Here is a 22,112-nt window from a genome sequence, read left to right as displayed (position 1 = left end):
TTGCTCCTATACTCTACTCCCCTTGTTATGAAGGCCAACACGAAGGCCAAGAAAGCCATTAGCTTTCTTCACTGCCTCTGTAGCTGCATGCTTACCTTTGCACTTTTTTTGCAAAAGAAGTTTATCTTCTTTTACACGTAGATTTTTGGTCAGTCTTTGTTTTGTATAGTATTTCATATAAATCTGTTAATTTTCTTGTAAATGCCTGCAAGAAAATAAATTTCAAGGTAGTATATGGTAACATATATGTACTTTGCTAATAAGTTTACTTTGAAATTTTAATTTTGAACTTTGATTCACTAAATGTAAATGTCAGTGTGAACAAGTACAAATAAGTGCAAATAATGTATGAACATGAGGAAATTCCAGCAGCTGAGGAAATGGAAGCAGATAGTTCATCTACTTTGTTCCTCTGCCCACCCTTGATATCTCTTGGGACATTGTCATTGGTAATTATATCTGTTGTATATTTAATGTTTCAGTAACATTTGAGTAATATTGTAAATATATTGTTTGATTAGGCATTCTTTGTTTACATAATACATTGTGAGATATTTACGTGCATGGCATACGTTTTACGATAAGTACGCGAATGGCATACGTCAACATGCCACGATGTTATATATGTGCTTCAGAGTAAAACAATACTAAGACTTGCATTCCCAGCTCTGTGTTTCCTTTCAATTAGTTTTATGTTCGGGGTTACAAAGCGTAACAATATTCATCCCTGTATTAGGAGGTAATTAGACCCCTCATAGCTGTTCCTCCATTCATGCTAAACTTTCAGTTCAACACCACTTAAATGCATTAACTCATGGTCCTTTTTCCCGTGGGGATCTAAAAGTCTGTCAAAGCTAACTAGCTAGGGTGAGTTTGCAATTCTACCCTCAACATTTATATCTAATCTGTGCTCATTTTTCAATAACTGGTTACCAAAAATGATCAGATACCTGTGTGTATGTTTTGCAAAGGTTATTAAGGTGCAGTGCACTTTAAAGGTTCTGCAATAGTTCTGTAAGTTTGGAAAATTTGATTAAAGGGTTGTTGTGCCCAACAAGTAACATGCTTCCAATCCAGGTGCTGGCATTCACAATGAATTTAAGATTGGCTTCTGACAGACTTAAGTGAGACCCAGCTGACCAGGTTTAGTGTTTGAAACCATATTTGGGTAAAGCTGTCTTAAGTTTAGAATTGGCAGCGTATTCCTCACTGCCAACCTGGTGTTGACGTCAGCTCACCCACAACCTGCAGCATTGCTCCTTTCCAGCTCCTTCCCCAAAGCCTGACCTGACTCTCAATCCATTCATCCCACACAACACCATCAGCCTGAACTATCGCCAAAGCTGTGTTCTACTCTGCATGCATCTTGTGCAGTGCAGTTTTGCAATATGGTTCCAGTCTACAAAATCTGTCAATATCTCTACACTCTTAGTTGAGTGTGTCCTTCCTAGTGCAATTACTTCTAAACTGGTGTTGTTAGCATAAAATGGCCTATGTGAAAGGACTTTGTCCTGCAAAGTTATTACAGCTGTTTTCATCTTGCAAGCATTGAAAGTAACTAGCCTTGTTGCTGCATTGAGCAGAAGCCAGCAGGCTGAGAGAACTTGTATCAGATGCAGAACAATAATTATATGCTTAATTATTTTGATAAAGTATTTTAATTAACTTTATTCATCAATGTTGAAAGAAATAAAGATGACTTTGTTGAAGTAACATCAACTAATTTCTTACGCCTGTGTGCAGAGTCATAATAATGTGCCTGTGTTCTCAGACATAGGAATTAGTCTAGGTGTTAGTGACCAAGGAAATGCAGGTGTAATCTCAGTACAGCTTGTAAATGCACGTGCCCCAATTACTTTGGCTTCCAGCTAGGTGTTTGCTTTAAACCAATCCCAAATACACAGGACTTTCTACTCCAGCTTACCTTGTACAAGGGAGTAAAGAATTTAATTAAATTTATGAATTGCTAATGCTCAGTCTGCTTGAAAAGCTGTATTTTAAATAATTAACTACAGTCACCAGTCAAATGTGGTAGACTATAATTTTGTCCTGTTGGAAGATGAAAAATAATTTTATTAGCTCAGTGGCCTTTCTGTTTGCTCCCCATGTAATCGCTGTGTTAATGTATAAAGTCATTTGCTCATGGCGCTGTTGTATTAATGGTTTATTGACTCCGGCAGTGATCTGAGATCACCAGCTCTCCTGCTGCACTTAAATCACTGCGTATTAAATCTTAATGTACAATGTCAAGTCAAGGCTGTAGCCCAGTAGTATAACCAACAACATAAAATATAGTAGACAGGTGTATGGAAAGCGGAACTAGAGGTATTGAGTTTCAGATTCCTATATGAGCATTCCAGTCCTAAATATGCCACGTCTTTTAATTACAAACTGCAGATATGTTGCTGAATATCCAACCCTGTTTTGTTATCTTAATAAAGCATTTAGTTTATTTATTTTATGTAAAATGTAACATGCCTCTGTGTAAAAATAATAATGATGTCTTCTACAAATGATGACTGAAGAAAGCATTGACCTTGTGATTGAAGTAAGTAAGCTTGAAACATTAATTTCTCCATGCTGCTTTAAGAGCTGTGCACAGATGGATCAAGCAAACAATGCTGCGGTTGTTGCAGCTTTATTCTGAACTCTTCTGTTGAGTGCTGATTTCTGCTGGAAGTGCACGATTGATTAATTAAATCCACATTTTAAACCATTCTAAATGAAGGTAAGAGAATTGGGATTTTACATACGAAGGCTGATGATCTATAAATATAGCACAATAAAATGGATGTTAATTATCTTTTTATTTCACTATATTTAAATTCCTCTCCTCACTCTCCAGTGATGGCACCATCTGTTAGATAGTTAAGATTTAAAATGCTCACTCATTGGCACCTGATTAGAGAGTGACATTTAAAGTTCTGCTACAGATGTTTAGAAGGAGAATTTTTAAGTACACTACAAAAGAGAGATTCTGCCTTCTTCTGAGACATAAGATTTTGTATGTATGTTTTTCACATTTGTTATTCCACAGAATTACTTTCATCCCTGATACCATCAATCTCATCCCATACTCAGTCACGTGGTTTGTTGCTTTATCTTCCCCTCCTAATTATAAGGTGGTCTGAATAATCTTCCTTTGACAGGAATACTGACAGAATTGTGAAAAGTCTAATAGAATTAGAAAACAATATCTTCCTTCACATAGCAAAATGTCTCATGTTCAAACAACATTTTGAGATGTACTGTAGTTTGATGACCTATCACCATGCTTTAGGTGTGATATTTTTGTTCTGTGATAATAGTCATCATACTGAAACGTAATTTTTGTTTTTTTTTCCTCTCCAGAGATGTTTAGTTTAGAAATGCTCAGTATTTCCAGCATTTTCTCTTTTTATTTTAGCTTTTGGGCAACTGTAGTATTTCGAATCTATCATGGGTGAGGTGGGACAGTTATCCAGCTTTCATTTCATCGCATGCAAGCAGTGCCACAGATATATCTCACCTGCTCATTCATATGATCCAGGCTGTGAAACTACCGCTAATTTGATCAGCACCACAGCAGAAAAGCTCAAATGGCAGTGGCGAGTATCAGCTGAAACTAGCTCACTTAAAGGCACACTGCATAGATTAAGGAACTGCTTATTGTGGGCTCAGGAACATGAGGGAGAGGATGTAACAAGGATAACTAGGCTAAACATGACAGGGGAGTGAGTGTGCATTTCCATTGGTGCCATGTTGGAAGGAGGAGGAGGAGAGAAAGACATGCAACAAATCTAAAGGGATAAATTTATCATAAGGCTCACCGGGCATATGCTATGAAATCAGCTCAGGAGCATTTGGGAAATGAATGTCTTGGGCTAGTGACTTGATAGAATGTCATGTAAGTTACAGTTGCTTCAGTGATAGCATTTTATGACACCCATTTGGCCACTGAGCTCCTATATAACTCAAGGCACCACCCTTCTATCCTCATATAACAGTCAGTCTGGACTTTGAAGAAATGTGAACATGCAGACCTATGATAATCTCTCCCCCCCCCCCAACAGCAAGTAAATGGTGGTAGTCAAACCATCAAACTAAAAGCTCTTTCTCATACTCTCACTCCTGGCCCCACAATCTCTTATGATTTAGAAGTTACGTATGGTGTAATGATGTAGATCCAGAATTCACTGACCTCTCATTGCATCTCTGACTTTCTCCTTTCAGCTAGTCAGGAGGTGTAGGTTGTTCAGGGATATTCCACTAACAAACTATCGCTTTGTGAGGGTTTTGGCGAAGTCACCTGTAGAAGGCTATTGCATTCAAGTGTTACGAACCCCATAACTGGGTCACTTATTAGCAAAGATAGAGGTGTCCGTTGGAGTCTGGTGATACTATTTTTAACAGTATTTATTAGCAAAAATACACAAAAATAATATCAATGCAAATATACAGATAATATACGTCGTCAATACTAAACCTAAAAGTGCGGGTATAATAATAATCAATAAGAAATAAGCTCTATCGTTGTCTAGGGGATAATGAATTGTCCAATGGAAATATAAAGTTTGCTGCAGTTCACACAAGCTGCTGTCATTTGGTTGTCGCTGTGTTGCAGTTGTTGGAGAGAGAGAGAGAGAAAAACTTGCCAATTTTCCTTTATGATTTCGATCCGTCAGAAGTCTCGATGTCGTGGCCATTCAATTGTGACCTCTCCTTTAGCTAAACCATTCTTCCGTGATGAGCCTGCCACCCAGGCAAGGGAGGATGCACACGAGCCCCCACCGGCTTTCGCTATAAAACGCTGAAACTGGATTTCTAGCGTTTCTCCTGGTGCGTCTAAAGGGGTTGTTCCCCAGACCCTCTTTTATCCTCACTCACGGGGTCTCAGATGTCAGTCAGGTTGGGATGATGCAATCCCTCAACCAGCCCACTTTGGTTGTCCCCTGAGGGGTTTCAATGAATAGTACAGTACCCAATACACAATTCCGTCTCCAAGAGACAATGGCAGTATTCAGTGGTTCCGTTCCGCTTATGTCAGGAGACATTCCACGTGGTTGTGTATTCTGTGTGTGTGTCTCCCTCTCATTTCCTGGGTCTTAGACCCGAAATAATAGCGATCTTGCGATTCTCAAAAAGGAGGGGGCGACTTTGTACCCTTTGGCCCCTCAGAGTTGCTCCACATTCGTAACAGTTACAATAATAAACCGGAGGTGCCTTGTCAGATCTGGCAGAAAGCCTCTATGCCAGGGGTCAGCAACCTTTACCACTGAAAGAGCCACTTGGATCCGTTTCCCACAGAAAAGAAAACACTGGGAGCCGCAAAACCCGTTTGACATTTAAAATGAAATAACACTGCATACAACGTTTTTTTTGCCTTTATGCTATGTATAAACAAACTATAATGTGTTGCATTTATGAAATTGATGAACTCCTGCAGAGAAAACGAAATTACATTTCTGCATGCAACAAAAACATTTTGAACTCCGAAAAAAAGACGTTGGGTTGAAGGTTACTTTTAAGTAAAATACTCAACGTCTATTTGAGTCCTTCTTGTATTTATGAAAAATGCCAAACTTAAATTTGCCGCCAGCAGCAAACCAAAAATAACATCAGCCAGCTGTCAGCCTGAAAAATAAAAGGACTATTTCACTGAACAATGAAAAAATATGAATATACATAAAATAATAGGCAATTAAAATATTTATCATACTTGGTTAATGGAATTTCTGCTCCTGGACCTCAGCGCACAGCGTCTGCACATCAGGGCTGTATGACGTCACCTTCATCTTTACACAGGATCACAAGCTGTCATCTGTGAGGCGTGCGCGATGTTTGTTTTTAATAAAGTTCATGTTGGAGAACACCTGCTCACATACATATGTGGATCCAAAGATCGACAGGACTCCAAGCGCATACTTTTTCATGTTTACATAAATGTCGGGCATAGCATTCCATGTTTCGAACACAAGTTTGTCCGGTTTTGGAAGGTTTTCAATATCACTCCATTTGTGATTCTGAGCAAGAACGGCCTTCTGACGGGCAACATCTTCAAGGTCTGCTGTCAAGCGTCTAAACTTGGACACCCATATGTCTTTGTCGGCTATGTCGGCCAGTTCCATCTCAAGATCAGGTTGACTCACACCTGCCAATGCAGTCGTATTCAGTAGGGAAGGATCGATGCTTAAGGGAGTGACCGGGAAGGATAATGTGTTTTTTTCCTCTCTGAACTCACAGAAGCGTTTCCCAAGCGATGTTTGCATTGCGATGATTGCAGAATGTAAATACTCTGAAATTATCATGTCGTGACCTTGTTTGAACTCTCTCAAATTGGGGAAGTGAGACAAAGTGCCTTTCTGTAAATCTCTGGCAAGCACTGTCAACTTGCGCTCGAATGCCAAAACATCCTCCAACATGTGCAGGGCTGTGCGTCCTTTCCCCTGAAGAGCTGTGTTCAGCATGTTCAGGTGCGCTGTCATGTCTACCATGAAGTGTAGCTTTTCCAGCCACTCTGGCTGTTCCAGCTCAGGAAAGGTGAGCCCTTTGCTGCCCAGGAAAGTTTTCACTTCTTCCAGACACGCGACAAAGCATTTCAGCACCTCCCCTTTGGATAGCCACCGGACTTTGTTGTGCAGCAGGAGATCAGAATATGCGCTTTCCATCTCGTCCAGTAACAAACGGAATTGACGGTGATTTAAACTTTTTGCCATTATTTTATTGACAATCTGAATGACAACATCCATTACTTCTGTGCATTCCGGAGGAAATGTTTGAGCGCACAGTGCCTCTTGGTGCAAGATGCAGTGAAAAGTCAGCAGCTTTCTGTCCAGCGACTTCTGCAGTAAAGCCACAAATCCCTTGTGCGTTCCCGTCATATTCGGAGCCCCATCAGTAGCTACTGACACCAGATGGGTGGTCTTTATTCCTTTGGCTCTTAAACAATTCAAGACAGCCTCACAGATGTCCTCCCCCCGTGTTTGGTCTTTTAGAGGTATCAACTCAATCAGTTCTTCCTGAGGCCCGGCAGAGTTTACATACCGGCAGAACAACGCTATTTGTTCAATATCACCTTTGTCTTTAGACTCGTCACAGGCAATCGAGTAGGCCACAGCTGAATTGATGTCTTTAATTTGCTGTCTTGTGATGTCTTCTGCCATTTTTATGGTTCTGTCTTTGACAGTCTTTGCAGAGAGGGGCATATCCCTGATTTTCTGCACAATTTCACTCTTGTTTTTAAAGTCCGTGAATAGATGTTCTGAAATCTTAATGAAAGATTCTTTTATATATTCACCATCTGTAAACTGCTTCCCGTGCCTGACTATTTCCTGAGCGGCAATATAACTGGCGTATGTCGTTGATTTTCCAGACTTCATCCATTTCTGGAAATGATTTTTGCTCAGATCAACCTTCCGCATCAGTTCCGAAATGGCTTTTTTTCTCTCATCTCCATCCGGATATTTTTGAGCAAAGGCTGCGTGTTTACTCTGGAAATGCCTTGCGACATTTGACTTTTTGTTGTTTGCTAGTTTCTCATTGCATATTAAGCATACCGGTAAACCAGTCTCGTCAACAGTGAAAGCAAATGAATCTGTCCACGTATCATTAAACGTTCTGTTTTCTTCAGTCACTTTTCTTTTTTTAGAATTCTCCATAGTTGGCTTACCTTGGATCGAAAAATTAAAGAAATCGCGCACTGGCGGGTGTCAGGTATTGGCAGTGGTGACGTATATTAATAGCGATAAAAACACGTTGTAGCGGTGTGCTCACGCAGTCAGTAAACTGCAGTCGAATAACTTTATTCTAACTAAACAGCCTTGCTTTTAAGCCTCCCTCAACCCAGCCCCCATGGATGCAGATGCTGCAAAAGACGCGTACTCACAAACCCCCGTAGGCTATCTCCCTTAGCCGGAATGCTGGCTAATTGTGAGCCGTTTCGGATGTGCCAGGAAATGTGTCGCCACACTTAGATTGTACAAGATCACCATAATCTTCAAATTTAGAATTACATTTCAAAAGCTAACAAACTAACATAAAATACATTTTAATTAAATACTGACCAATTATTTCCCAAAGCCACAGGGAGCCGCAGCACAGAGGTGAAAGAGCCACAAATGGCTCGGGAGCCGCAGGTTGCCGACCCCCGCTCTATGCAATGCCAGCAACACTGGTCGTCCAGAGTCAACCTTGCACAGCATTTCATGTGGAATTAACATGACTCTTCTCGGCACAGAAGCAATCAGCAGCAACATGGCATTGAAGGACGGATTTCCTGGCTTCCAGTGTAGCTCAAACAGAGGGCACTCTTTTGCAGTGGGAGATCATCTCTGTCTTCACAGGTTGATTGCAGTGCAAAGGACTCTGTCCTCCCTCTGAAAAAAGTGAGAAAAATTTGCAATTATGTAATGGCCTTTCATGCTTGTTAAGATACTAATCATCTTTACTGCCAATGAATAGTTCTTCAAGTGTATCACTGTCATTGTATTGAAGGTACTTTCCAAACAAAGGCTCCCGCTAATAGTAATGTGATAATTACCAGATAATTTGTAATTATAGCAATACATCATGAAAGACAGTGTGAAATAATTGAAAGCAGCGCTCTCATAGGTCAGTTAATCCAGGTATTGCTTAAAAACATACGTCCCTTAATGAAATGTTATTTGAACAGAGAATGTGGGATCAGCCCACAATTCTCTTTTTAAATTCTAATTTAGTATGGTAACTATATGGTAAAACTAGAAATGTAGCTCATAAATAGGTGGTGGAAGCAAAGTAAAATCTGGTCATATTTTAGAAGTTATTAAAAGGCCGAATTTCACAGTTCTCCACTTAAATGCATGCTGTATCCATAACAAAGTGGATAAGTCAATAGTACAAATAGTTGTAAATGAGTATAATCTTATTGAAATCACAGAAATGTGACTTCAGGGTAATCATTGGCCAAAACTAAACACTCCAGTGTATTCAGCACTGAGGAAAGACAAACAAGAAGGAGGTGGAGTAATGTTGTTAATAAAGGATGCAATTAGGTACAGTAATTAGGAATTTAATTCAGCAGATCGTAGTGTAAAATTGGAATCTGGTTGGCATAGCTCAGAAGAGGCAGGGTGCAGAAAACATTGCTGTGAATTTTTACTGTCCTGAATAGTAGAATCAAAGATTTATACAGCCAATTGTCTCACCATGTGCACGCTGACTATCAAATCCCATATTATAGCATTAGATCTGTCGGTTACTATGCTTTGGTAACTCAAGAGCTTGCTGAAATGTTTCTTAAATGTTAGGAGAGTTTCTGCCTTCACCATTTTCTCAGGCAGTGGTTCCAGATTGCAAACACGCTGTAGGTGAAAACATCCTTCCTGAAAATTCCTGTAAAGTGATTCCAAGATTGGCTCTCAGAGTGGAGGCTGATGGTTAGTGGTGTGCTGCTGGAGTTGGTATTGAGACCCATGATATTTGTTACTTATATAGTTGGTTTAGAATGCAAAGCACAAAGTGCGGCCAGTAAATTTGCAAATGACACAAAATTAGATGTTGGTAATGAAGAAGGATATTGTAGATTTTAGGAGATCTTGAACAATTTTGAGAAGTGGACTAAGGAATGGAAAATGTGTTTAATGAACAATTAAGAGGGAGGTGATGCATTTTGGAAAGTCACAGGACTTGTACTATTACTATGGTACTCTGCTGGTCACTGGCATCCAATCACAAAAGCAGATTCCATATCCACTTTGCAAACTTGCCTTGAATCCCTTAGGCTCTAACCATTTAGATCAGCCTTCAATGTGGGACTTGTCAAAAATCTTTCCAAAGGCTAGATAAATTACATTGACTACACTACCCTCATCATTTTGTTGAGTTCATCATCATCATCATCAGGTGCCAGGCCCAGTCTGAGCTCTGACTGCCATGGCGCACACACTCCTGTTTCGGGTCAGGTGGATCAATTCATTGGTATTCATCTCCAGTTCTCTGGCTGCTCTCTCCATCATCATTTGTCTTTGCCTTCCTCTTGCTTTCTTCCCTTCAATCTTTCTCATAATTATCGTTCATTCTAACTCCTCTTTCCTAATCACATGTCCAATGAAGCTACTTTGCCTTTTCATGATCTCTACATTATTTTTTTGTGCTTGCTCCGTTCATGACATCCTGGTTAGATACTCGTTTTGTCCATGATATTCTTTGCATCCTCCTCAAAAACCACATCTCTGCTGTTTCAGTTAGTTTCCTCATGTTACTAGATATTGTACAACATTCTGAGCCATATAACATAACTGGATAAATATAATTTTCAGTACTCTGAGGCAGGTTGTCAAGCCTAGTTTAGTGCTGCTCAGTATACTCTTCATTCTCATAAAGGTGTCTTTTGTCATCCCTATTCTTCTTTTGATGTCCATGTCGCACCTGCCATGTGATGTCATCCAGCTTCCTAAGTAGCAAAAGTTCTGTACTTGTTTTATGTCTTCCCCGTTTATTCTCAGCCTGCAGATAGGATTCTCCTTATTTTTGGATATCACCATACATTCTGTCTTTTTGCAATCGATAGATAGACCCACCTAGGGTTTAGTTACCACCTCAAAAAAAAATGTTAGACAGAATCTGTCACCAATAGCTCCATGGTTGGAGAGGACTTAAAATCTGTGTCAGAGCACCAGCAACATACTCCCTTACCTTCAGTAGTAGCCAGGACTATCTCTCATTAGGCCCTGGGGATTCGTTCACCTTTATTCCCACAAGACATTTATACATTCTTTATAATCTTAATGTTCCCTGGAATTTCACAATCCAAAATGAAATCTCCCACATCAATATCTTTCTCCTTAATGAGTATAGATGAAAAAAAATATTTATTTAACACTTGACCCATGTCCTCTGGGTCTGTGCACAAATTGCTCCTTTTGTCTCTCTGGGGCCACTGTTTCCCTGGTTACCTATTTGGTCTTAATATCCTGATGAAAATTCCTTGGAGTTTTCCTTGTGTTTTCTCTGCTGGAGAAATGGTCTCTCTCTGTCTTCTTAATTTGTTCAGGAATGTCATGACACCCTCCATATTCTTCAGGTGACTGTGTTGCTTAAATCCAAAGATCCTTAGACTTGCTGTCTTTATCCTTTGCCCTTGCGAGACCATATTTGCCCTGAACTCTCAAGATTTCACTTTTAAAAGACTCCTACGGTTGAGATTTACCTTAACATAGCTGGTCCAAGTCTTTGTACACCCAGTCCTATCCAATGACTCCTGCAATTCAGAGAGTGGTTTCTGGACTAACCTTACCCCCTTGCAAAGTGCTCGCCCAACTAATCCACTTGCCTGGTCTTATTCCCTAGGATAAGTTCTAGCACTGCTCTACCCCTAGTAGGATTACGCACAGACTGGCATGTACTTTTAAAATTTCCATCTTTAATCCTTTCATACTAAGCTGATCCCACTTAGCATTGGACAAGTTGAAATCTCCTACTTTTGAAACGGTATTCCTCTTGTATCTTTATGTATCTGTATATCTGCTCTTCTATCTCTTGTTGACAGTTGGAAGGCCTACAGTATAATCCTGATAAAGTGCTTGTTACTTTTTTTACTTCTGGTTATGTGGTGAACTATGTGCCCGTCTGGACACGCCCCCTGCTGACTGCTCCTGTGGCTCCTCCCACAGGCCCCTGTATAAAGGTGATCTGAGGCCTGACGCTCGGCCTCAGTCTCCAGGACATTGTATGATAGACACTCACTCCTGGTTCCTTCTTCCAGTCAATAAAAGCCGATATCTCGCCTTACGTCTCAGTGTGAGTTATTGATGGTGTATCAGGTTAATGCAAGGATGTGCAGAAATGTCTTCACAAAGAGGAATCTTTGCAATTTTCTGTCCCAGAGCCACACAGGTTCAAACCTGAGATCTGTATATTTTTGGATGTTGAAGTGATGAATGGCTATGGAGATAGTGTGGGAATTTGAAGTGGAAGATCTTCCATGATCTTGTTGAATGGTGATCAGGCCTGAGATGCTGAAAGGTTGCCTCCTGCTCTTAGTTCTTAAATTATTTCTCCGCCAATAGAACAGACATGTTAATGGTTTCTTGCCTGCTGTGTAAGCCAGGGTATCTAACTTTATTCTGGTGTGTTTCCCCTTCCACTTCAGTCCTGAAGAAGAGTCTTGGCCCGAAACATAAACTGTTTGTTTATATATATAAAAAAATAGGGTTGGGGTAAGAAGGGGAGGAGGGGTATTAACAGAAGTTAGAGAAATCAATGTTCATGCCATCAGGAGGTGGAGATTCTGCTTTAGGGTGTCCTTGTCAGATTACTCCAAAAGATGCATTGCTTTGCATTTTGTCACATGTTGATGACCTTCGTGCAGAAGTAGATGAATTAAGAGAAGGACTCTATTCAATTTGTCAAATTCTATAAATGTGGTCTTCTTATGGAGCTTCCCCCCCCCCCCATATTTACAGCACAGGTGTTTTTTTTGCTTGTTATGTAAACACTATGTTCATTAGATAATGCAGGCTTGTTCTCATTTTGGATAAATTGAATCCAATATTAAAAAAAACAATTTTGTGCAAATAGCTAGGAAATTAGAAACACATTTTGGATTTCTTAATTAAAATTGATTATTTATTCCTATATGGCATTATAACAAAGCAGAACAATGTATAATGCCAAGCTGCAAGTAGCTACAGGCATCATAACCTTCTTGTGGATCTAAAATGGCAATTATAATGGAACCATTCATAGTAACAATTCTTTTAAGTAAAGATATTTTGCTTTATTGCAGTGCTCTATCATTCTCTGTTTGATGGTTTATGTATAAAGAAGTGAAACCACCAATTTCTGTCAAAGTCTCTGCCTTATATTTTGATTGATTCTCCCATGCATTTACATTTAATTACACACAAAGCAAGTGTTAAATAATAACAGTGTTTAATCATACAAATTTAAACTACCTACTTTTCCAGCAACCAGTTTGTAAGTGCACATGGCTTATTGGATTACCGTTTGTGCAAGGAAAGCAGTTACGATATTACCATTAGTCTTACAACTGCTGAGCCATTTTTCTCAGATGGTAAAATGACTGAATGATTTCTTGGTGCAGTAATGTATTTAATTAGTTCCTCTGTGATTACCTGTTTTATTTTACTGTTGCTAGCATCCCACATTCAGAAGTATGGTTTTTAGTTTCGGTTTGAATCTCCTGAGTTCATGCTCAAAATGGTTTTTTCCCTATGTGTCTCTCTCTTTGCTGTCGATTTCCAGGGAACCTTCTACTACTTTTCTCCCCCACTTGCAAAATGGGTCACATTTATTTATTATTATAAATCAATTTATTACCTTATGGCTGAGTGTGTCACAGAAACAGGATAATTGTAATTTTTTCTTTGCGCACAAAGCTGAGGATGTACTCAACATTGTAAAAGCTTGAATATTCTTTCATCCATGGTAATATATTGCAAGCAGGTTGTAATATGGGGGTTGAAACTGCTGTCTAGAGGCATGAAAAGAAATTCTTGACATCTATCTTGAAGAAAAATTGAGCCTGGATTGAGAATCTCATATCAGTTCACATCAGTGCCATGTTGGTCTTGACCAGTTCAAATTTTGGAAACCCTAATAAATAGGGCAGTAACTGATAAAAGAAAATCCAAAATATGAGACAAATAAAAGAGAACACTATTTGAGTTTTCTGACTGTTTATTCTGTGTCTACTTCAACCTCTCTATTTTCCTATTGACTTGGGATGTATGTAGCATTCTTTTTAAAGTGGCAGGAATTGGTACTATGATCTACTGGAGGATACAAGTTTTAAAATGATCAGAAGGGTGCACTAAAATAGTTGCTATGTTGTCTTCCAGTTCCAAGGCTATTTATAAGCCAGTTTGCTGGTTGTTGCTTATCGTAGAGGCCTGAGCCCTGTCTTCAGTGAAGTAGAGTACCAGTTGGGATTTCAAAGTATATTTTGTAGATGAGCATTTACTTCATGAAGAGACTTCATGTAGCAAATCTGATCTGAACATTCATGTCATTGTTTTCTTCTTTCTCCTTACAGATGGTGGGCTTTCAATTTTGACAAACCAGCAGAGTGTTTAAGAATTTTAATTAGTGATTTAAACTTAAAAGGAGACAGTTTCAATACACAATTGTGCTTCTTCACTTCACTTCACTTGATTTCCCGACATATTTTCTCCAGACAGTACAACCAATCTTACAGCTGGAAAGTTAGCTATTCATTTCATTTTGTGTCCTTTTGTCCTTCTGGAATCTTACTCACATAACTCACAATTTGAAGCAAAGAACTGGGAAGGAGACTTTCAATTTGACAACTGATGGGTCACTCTAAAATTACAAAATTGATTAGCAGGTCTGTTGGGTTTTAGGTGGCATCACAGGTGAAGCAGTTCAGCCAAAATCTGCATGTGTATAATGTAGCCATTCTCCAAATGTTGTACAAATGTGAGAGCCATTTTTGTTCCTTGCTTCCATCACCTGGTGGTCCAATTATCGATGATAATGCTCTCGAGGAGTGAAGCTGCAGTGCTGAACAGCCAGAGTACCAAGTGAGCTGCAACAGGGAGAAGGCTGTATTTTTCATTTACAAGCTGGTTTTGAATTTTCACATGGAGTTTATTAACAATCCTCAATGATCATTGTCTAGTTTGGATAGTAATGGTGATAACAGCATCCACTGTTGCCAATTGACTCACTAGAGCAAAAGTAAAATTTATATTGTGCTATTCATCACCTCAAGAATGCCAGAAGTACTTAACAGCCATTCAGTACTTTTGAAGTGTAAGCAGAATTGTAATGCAGGAATCTGTACAACAAATGTGATTATGACCAAATGATCAGCAAGTTTGCTTGAAGGATAAACATTGTTTCAGATCTGAGTAAGCTCCACTGTCGTCAGAGTCTTCCATTGGGTCCTCAGGCTTTCTGAGTTCTCACTTACCGTTACTTACTGTCTGTTCTGCCACTGGCGTTTACAGTGGCAGTGAAGGTCCTTCATCTCTGTCTCTCCTTGGTCTCCTCCATTGTGTCAGTAGCTTCCTCTTGGCTTTCACTACTGTCAGCCATGTAAGTCCCGGGTGGAGACTTGGGAATATCGACACACACAAATGTAAGAGGATTCTTTGTTGCTGTTTCTGTAACAGTTTTGTTTGACCATTTGGGGTTGTTAACCCTGAGCTGAATCCCCAAGCCTTGAGGACTGGTGGACCACCCTTAGTCTGGCCTCTACCCTTTGACCTGTTTGACATGGGTGCTGCTACTAAGAGCCAAAGCATGAAGCCCTGACTCCAGCCAGCTTAGCTTTCCAGGTCTTTGAAGCATGCAAGCCTGCAAACTATGGCAAGGTGTGGTCCTTTTGGAGGATAGCTTCACATAAACTTCATTTTACTCTCCCCAAATTACCACCAACTCTTGCCAGATTAAATCAGCTGCCAACGTATACATTAGGGCAAATTATCACAGCTAAGTTATTTACTTCTTTGTGTTGAGGGAGTTAACCAAAGAACCTGGAAGAAACCCAGGTGATCACAGGGAAATGTGCAGTCTCCATATACCTGTTGTCCAAGATCAGGATTGGAGATACTGTAGATCCCTGGAGAGAATAAGCAGCAACTCTGCCAGCTGTGCTACTGTCTACTTCATGGTATTAATGTTTCTCAGTGAAAAACATCCTCTGTTATTGCTCCATAACCACAATCTGCAGCCAGACATATTTTAAAACACACTAAAATATGTTTACCTTGTATGGTGGAATATATAGATCCATATATTTTCCATTTTTCTGAAATTTGTACGACTGTATATTAAAATTGACTGCTGCTAACAGGCATGGCTTGTCCTAACAAAGGAATTTCACAAAATATAGAAGAGCCAATTTAACATGTTGTACATTTGTGTTTTTATATTTTTAAAATATTATTTCTATAAGACTAGAGGAAGCAGTACTCTGAATAATATTTGTTTAGTATGTATGGATAATCTCACTTTGGGGAGAATGCAGATCAGTTAACAACTGTAGTATATGCCACATCCTGAGATTTATATTCCAAAGGAAAATAATCTAGTGTTGTAAGCATATTTCTCATTGAAGTTACTTGCACTTTATTCACAGAACATTGAAAGCAAAATATATGTCACTGGTTTATTTTGATTCTTTTTTATTCTTACTTACGTGACTAAAAGACTTATCAATTTACTTTAACACCTTGAAATTTCTGCCACTAACATTCAAGACTGTCATGTTGAACAATACTTCCTCTGAGAGAAATTACAGTCTAGGGTTTTTACAAGGTAACATGTTTTGACATTAATACTGTTACGTGAGAGAAATTGACTCCTTTCCACTTCCTTGCTTGTAACTACACAGTGAATTATTTGGGACAGTATGGACATGCTGTAGGTGAGAATATAGGCTCATACATGCCAGCATATTAAGTAGATTTGCCTTCTTTATGGATGACAGGCATTTCTAGAATGAGAGAGCTTAGTAAGTCAAAATGGTTTGGACAAATCCAAAACATAATAGAGAAAGTAAAAGTGAATTGAAGCTTGTGAAGCAAAGCTTCTTATCGGAGGAATTATAAAGAGACAAACCTCAATCCACAGTCAGTGCACATCAGTTACAAAATCTTTTTCTTGCTGACAATCAACACACGCGTACCTCAGAGATGATTGTTTAGCTCAATGCTCTGCTCTCTCTCTACACTCATGGTCACGGGGATAGGCACAGCTCAAATGTCATCTGTTAATTTGCCAGTTACACCATTGTTTTTGATTTTTAAAAACCCTGATGGTGACAGGTAAGCAGAGTGAAATTGAGTGGTGGTTGAATGGTATGCAACAAATAACTTGCACTCAACTTCAGCAAGACCAAGGCAGTGAGTGTGCACCTCAGGTTGTGGATTTTGGGAAAATACATGCCAGTCCTCGTTGAAGGGTCAGTGGTGGTGGAAAGGGTGAGCAGCTTCAAGTTCCTGGGCATCAACATCACTGAGGACCCACCCTGGGCGTAACATACTGATACAATCATAAAGAAGGCACACCTGGGGCTATACTCCATGAAGAATTTAAAGATATTTGGTGTGTCACCAAATGCTCTGGTAAATTTCTAAAGATGCACGATGGAGAGCTTTCTGGCTAGTTGTAATACCAGCTGATATGGAGGCTCCAATGCCTAGAATTGGAAGAGGTTGTAGAAGGTGGTGGGCATAGCTAGTTCTATCACTGATATTGAGGATATCTTCAAAAACCAGCATGCATTACTAAGGACCCTCACCATCTGGGACGTGCTGTCTTCTCATTACTGCCAACATTACCCACTGTCAATATTTTAGGAACAGCTTCTTCCCCTCTGCCATTGGATATCTGAGCTTGTGAACAGTACCATAAGACCATAAGATATAGGAGCAGAATTAAGCCATTTGGCCCATCGAGTCTCCTCCACCATATCATCATTGATGATCCAATTTTCCTCTCAGCCCTAAGCTCCTGCCTTCTTCCTTCATGCCCAAGAATTTATCACCCTCTGTTCTAAATATACATAAAGTCTTCGCCTCCACAGCTGCCTGTGTCAAATAATTTCACAGATTCACCACTCCCTGGCTAAAGAGATTCTTCCTCAACTCTGTTCTAAAAAAACACCTCTCTATTCTGAGGCTGTATCCTCTGGTCTTAGACTCTCCCAGCATTGGAAACATCCTCTCCACATCTACACCATCAAGGCCTTTCACCATTCAATAGGTTTCAATGAGGTCACCCCTCATTGTTCTAAATTCCAGTGAATACAGGGTCAGAGCCATCAAACACTTCATATGACAAGCCATTCAATCCTGGAATTATTTTCGTGAACCTCCTTTGAACCCTCTCCAGTCTCAGCACATCCTTTAAGATAAGGGGCCCAAACCTGCTCACAATAGTCTTAAGTGAGGTCTCACCAGTGCTTTATGAAGTTTCAGAATTGGTTATTCATCTACAAATGAGTATTTCAGATGCTGGAAATCTTGAGCAACATGCACAAAATGTTGGAGGAGCTTAGCAAGTCAGGTGGCTTTCAGGCTGAGATCCTTCATCAGCACTTACTTGTTTTTGTGACACAGTAATCTTTATGTCCTGCACTGTACTGCTGCCACAGATCAACAAATTTCATAACATACATTCGTGATAGTAGACCTGATTCTTTTTCTGAACTTTGAGTTCTACATCACTAATGGACAAACAATAATACTGGAGATACTCAGCAATTTAAGCTGAATCTGTGGAGTCAAGAAAAATAATCAATTTGACAATCACATCTGAACTGGAAATATCGGAAATGTAACTGTTGTAGAGTTATGCAGAATATGGGGATGGGGTGGTTGATTGATTGTGTGCTGTTTGGAGGTGTTAGAAGGGAAATATGATGGAATAGAAGAAAGAGTATTTTGGTAGTAGAAAGAGAACTTGTGCACAATAAAGATGAATGGAGCTAGGACATTTAAAAAACAATGTGCCTAAAAAAGCTTAAAATAAAAGCATTGGAGCCGTTAGGAGGACTGGTTACTTAAAATATTAGGAGTGATGATGTATGTTGAGATTTATCTAAAAGGTATTAAAATGCTGCTTAAGCAAAAGTTGTCTCGGATGGTAAAGATTGAAAACTCAGGTGGGATGGGAAATTAAAGCAGCAGGAGACTGGATGTTCAAATTCAGTCATGGACTAAAGGACTCTTCAGTGAAGTAATCACACGTTTGTGTTTGTCGTAGAACAACAAATACAGTAAAATAATTTATTCCTGTCTTCTTGTTTCACTTGGAGAGTATAATTTGGGCACTGAGCTGTGAGCAAGGGCATCTGTTTGGAAAGATACCACAGAAAGAGGAGTGAGAGTAGAGCTAGCTCTGGGTTTGAAGGAAGTACCACTGGTCTCTGGGAATGTTAATACTTTTCTTTCCACGAATATTGCTTGAGCAGCTGAGTTCTTTCAGTTTTTCTGTTTTGTTATCAGATTCCAGCACCTGCAGTTTTATTTGTTTTCTAGGATATTATCAGTTCAATGGTCCAGAGATACAGATGTATCATGAAAGTTTCACTTTCCCAGTTGATTCATTGGGAGTGGACTTCTGCAACCAAACCTGCGGGTTGTTCACTGAATTGTGTTTGACTGGAGGTTTTTAACACTTATCTGGATGTTTGTTTGATCAGTTTCCTGTAAAACTGATGTTTAATCTCTCTGTTGCAAAATACAATTTGTCCTCGACAAAATAAATTTCAGTAGTGGCATACAGAAGTGTTGATTTGTGATCTCTCAAGGTTTTAGTCCAGTGCTGCAAAATGCCCATGGAAATAAACAGCACAATTTATTACTGGTAATCTGTTTTCAGAATGTATAATGCTGAAATAACAATTTCTGGCCTATTTACTGGTTAAAGTGCGATTTCCTAACAATGTCAGTGTTTCAAGTTGAGTAATTGAATTGCTTGCAAAAAAAAAATCAACTTCAGAAATGTTACCATATTCCTGCTCCTCATCTCTCAACCTGAGAGTACCATAAATTCTCAGTGCACAATAAGTTTCAGCCACAGTATAAATCAACAACAATAAAAATGTTTTGGAAGAGCCAGGCAATAATGATTGGTCATTAGTAGAAAACGTGATGGGAATATAAACTTCTCCTGGGCAACATACTTCCTTCGGGAAAAGAATGGGTAGTATGTTTTCCAACGTAAGTGGACAGTACTAGTTGCAGTAACCAACTAAGCACAACCAAATGCTCAGATTATATGATGTGAAATATTGTTGTGCTGGCTTGATTTAGGCAAAGTCTTTCCTGCAGGAAACAGGAGGGTGGCTCATGTATCTGTAACAATCAAGTCTAAGATACAAAGATAACTTTTCCCCATTAAGAATGACTCTTGCCATGCCCTATCAAATATTACTTTAAGGTTCACATAATTTGCAAGATAGCATGCAGCAATGCCCAGAAGGTGTATGAAGAAATGTATAAAAAGGTGCCTTATGAGAGCACAAGTAGCAACAATTACTGCCCCCTCCCTTTGCCCGGATTAACGTATGAGGAACATTTGATGGCTCTGAACCTGTACTTGCAGAGTTTAGAAGAATGATTGGGGATCTCATTGAAACCGGTAGCATATTGAAAGGCCTAGATAGAGTGGATATGGAGAGGATTTTCCTATAGTGTGAGTGTCTAGGACCAGCGGACTCAGCCTCAGAATAGAGGAATGTCCCTTTAGAACAGAGATGAGGAGGAATTTCTTTAGCCAGAGTGTGGTGAATCTGGAAGTTTTGCCACAGGCAGTTATGGAGGCCAAGCCATTGGGTATGCTTAAAGTGGAGGTTGATAGGTGTTTGCTTAGTAAGGGGTCAAAAGTCATTATGAATAGGTGGGAGAATGGGTTTATAGAGGGATAATAAATCATGCATGTTGGAATGGTAGAGCAGACCTGATAGGCCGAATGGCCTAATTCTGTATTAATGCCTTTGTCTTCTGTTGAACCCTGGCCAGGTTTATCAAGAGTAAGTAATATCCAAGTACAAACAGTGGGTTTAGAAGTTGTGAAGTGAAAGAGTGATCCATTTGAGATTAGGCAGTAAACTTGACAAAACACAAGATATCATTTAGCAAATTATTGTCCAAGGTGTTTCATCATGTGGTGTATTTAATTGGCAACAGTGTCCAGAAAAATAAGTGAATCGCTGTGAAAACCAAGAGAACATGCAAATGATGAAAATCTGAAGCCCAACAGAAAAATGCTGGAAACGCTCATCAGATCAGATAGCTTCTTCAGAGAGGAAAACATGGTGAATGTTTCAGATTGGTGATGCTCTTTTGAAATTGAAATGCACCAGTCCTCCTTTCAGTGTTCCTCAGAGCAAGTGTTACATCACTTGAATGAACCCTCCGATGACTTGTAATTATTCAAGAGGAACAAAAAACAAGTCAATCTTTGTCACCTCCTTTCCTAAACAACCCAACTTCAGTTTTTGATCTAAATCATAGAGAAGATATGTACTCTGAGACAGACCTCAAGCTTCAACTGATTCTTTTACCAAGATGGATGGTATCTAAATTCCTCGAAGACAAATGTCTTCCACAACTGTCCTTCCACCCTGTTACACCGCCACCCAACAATAAGGATCTAGTCAAGACACTCCTTCAGGAGCTGTTTCTCAGCGAGGGAGAATAATAGCAGTGAAATTCTCCACAGCCATTAGTTGACTGAGGGCATTTTTTCTTCAAGGACCAAGTGCTCAAACTGATAGCAATCTCACAGTTGTGATTACATCACTCCTGCATGGTTTAATAGAATGTGCATGATGCAGTAGAGAGTTCTATACGAGTATAAGAGAGAGATCACAGATGCACACAATACTCTCCATCCATTGGCAGGATAATTGAACCACTGACAGAGTCCTATCAAGGCCAAAACTCCAAGTAAAGAGGTCCTATTTATGATTGAGTTTTGTCACAGCCAGAGCTTTCTTGGAGGACAGAGAAAAAACACATGAAAAAATATTTCATAGACCCCCTTGATCGTAATATCTTGTCTGCCTTATGAGAAACCCTGGCCCCTGATCTTGATCACTGAAAATAGAGAAGGAAGTGTGGGAACACACTAATCATCTGAAGTCACTTTGATGGAAACTTCGAGAACAGGCCGGACTACCCACCAAGTAGTCCCATCAGGTACTACTTACCCTATCTGTGGCAGATCCTGTTATTCTTCCAAAGGGCTGCTCTGTCATTTCTCACCCCACAGGACAGAAGTATAAACAATTCCTCCTTGACACCAAGGAATGACCTGAGAGATAATGAATTTGCTCTTCCAAATATATCAAAGGAAAGCTTTTGTCCCAAGTGCAACACAACAATCAAAACCTGGTCCAAAGCAGATAATCTTTCTGGGAGGGGAATCTGTGAATACCAAATCAATTCCAAAATAATGCCCAATATTTGTGCATTACTTATAGGATGCGTTCACTGGAGGCCATGTTAGCAAGTGCTTTGATATTTATGTAGCTAATATATGAGGAGGCAGGCTATGATGTTAAGTAGCTTGATTGCTGCTATCTCCAGCTATTTCAGAATGCCAATTGCCAAGTTGCGATTCTTTCAGTACCCTGTAACTCCCAAGTTGCAAAA

The 22,112-nt window shown here is 39.6% G+C and overlaps 1 protein-coding gene across 1 annotated transcript in view; it reads left to right on the top strand.

Moving 5' to 3' along the window:
- The first annotated feature begins 2,604 nt into the window (after positions 1–2,604).
- Positions 2,605–22,112, top strand: part of LOC132379461 (IQ domain-containing protein J-like) — a 328,677-nt gene continuing 309,169 nt past the window's right edge. Inside the window, exon 1 of the mRNA XM_059947359.1 lies at positions 2,605–2,728. Within this exon, the coding sequence (XP_059803342.1) occupies positions 2,723–2,728 (6 nt within the window). The 5' untranslated portion in view covers positions 2,605–2,722. The remainder of the gene's footprint in view (positions 2,729–22,112) is intronic.

The sequence above is a fragment of the Hypanus sabinus genome, chromosome 2 (assembly GCF_030144855.1).
Source record: "Hypanus sabinus isolate sHypSab1 chromosome 2, sHypSab1.hap1, whole genome shotgun sequence".
NCBI lineage: Eukaryota > Metazoa > Chordata > Chondrichthyes > Myliobatiformes > Dasyatidae > Hypanus > Hypanus sabinus.
This window is presented reverse-complemented; position numbering and strand designations above follow the sequence as displayed.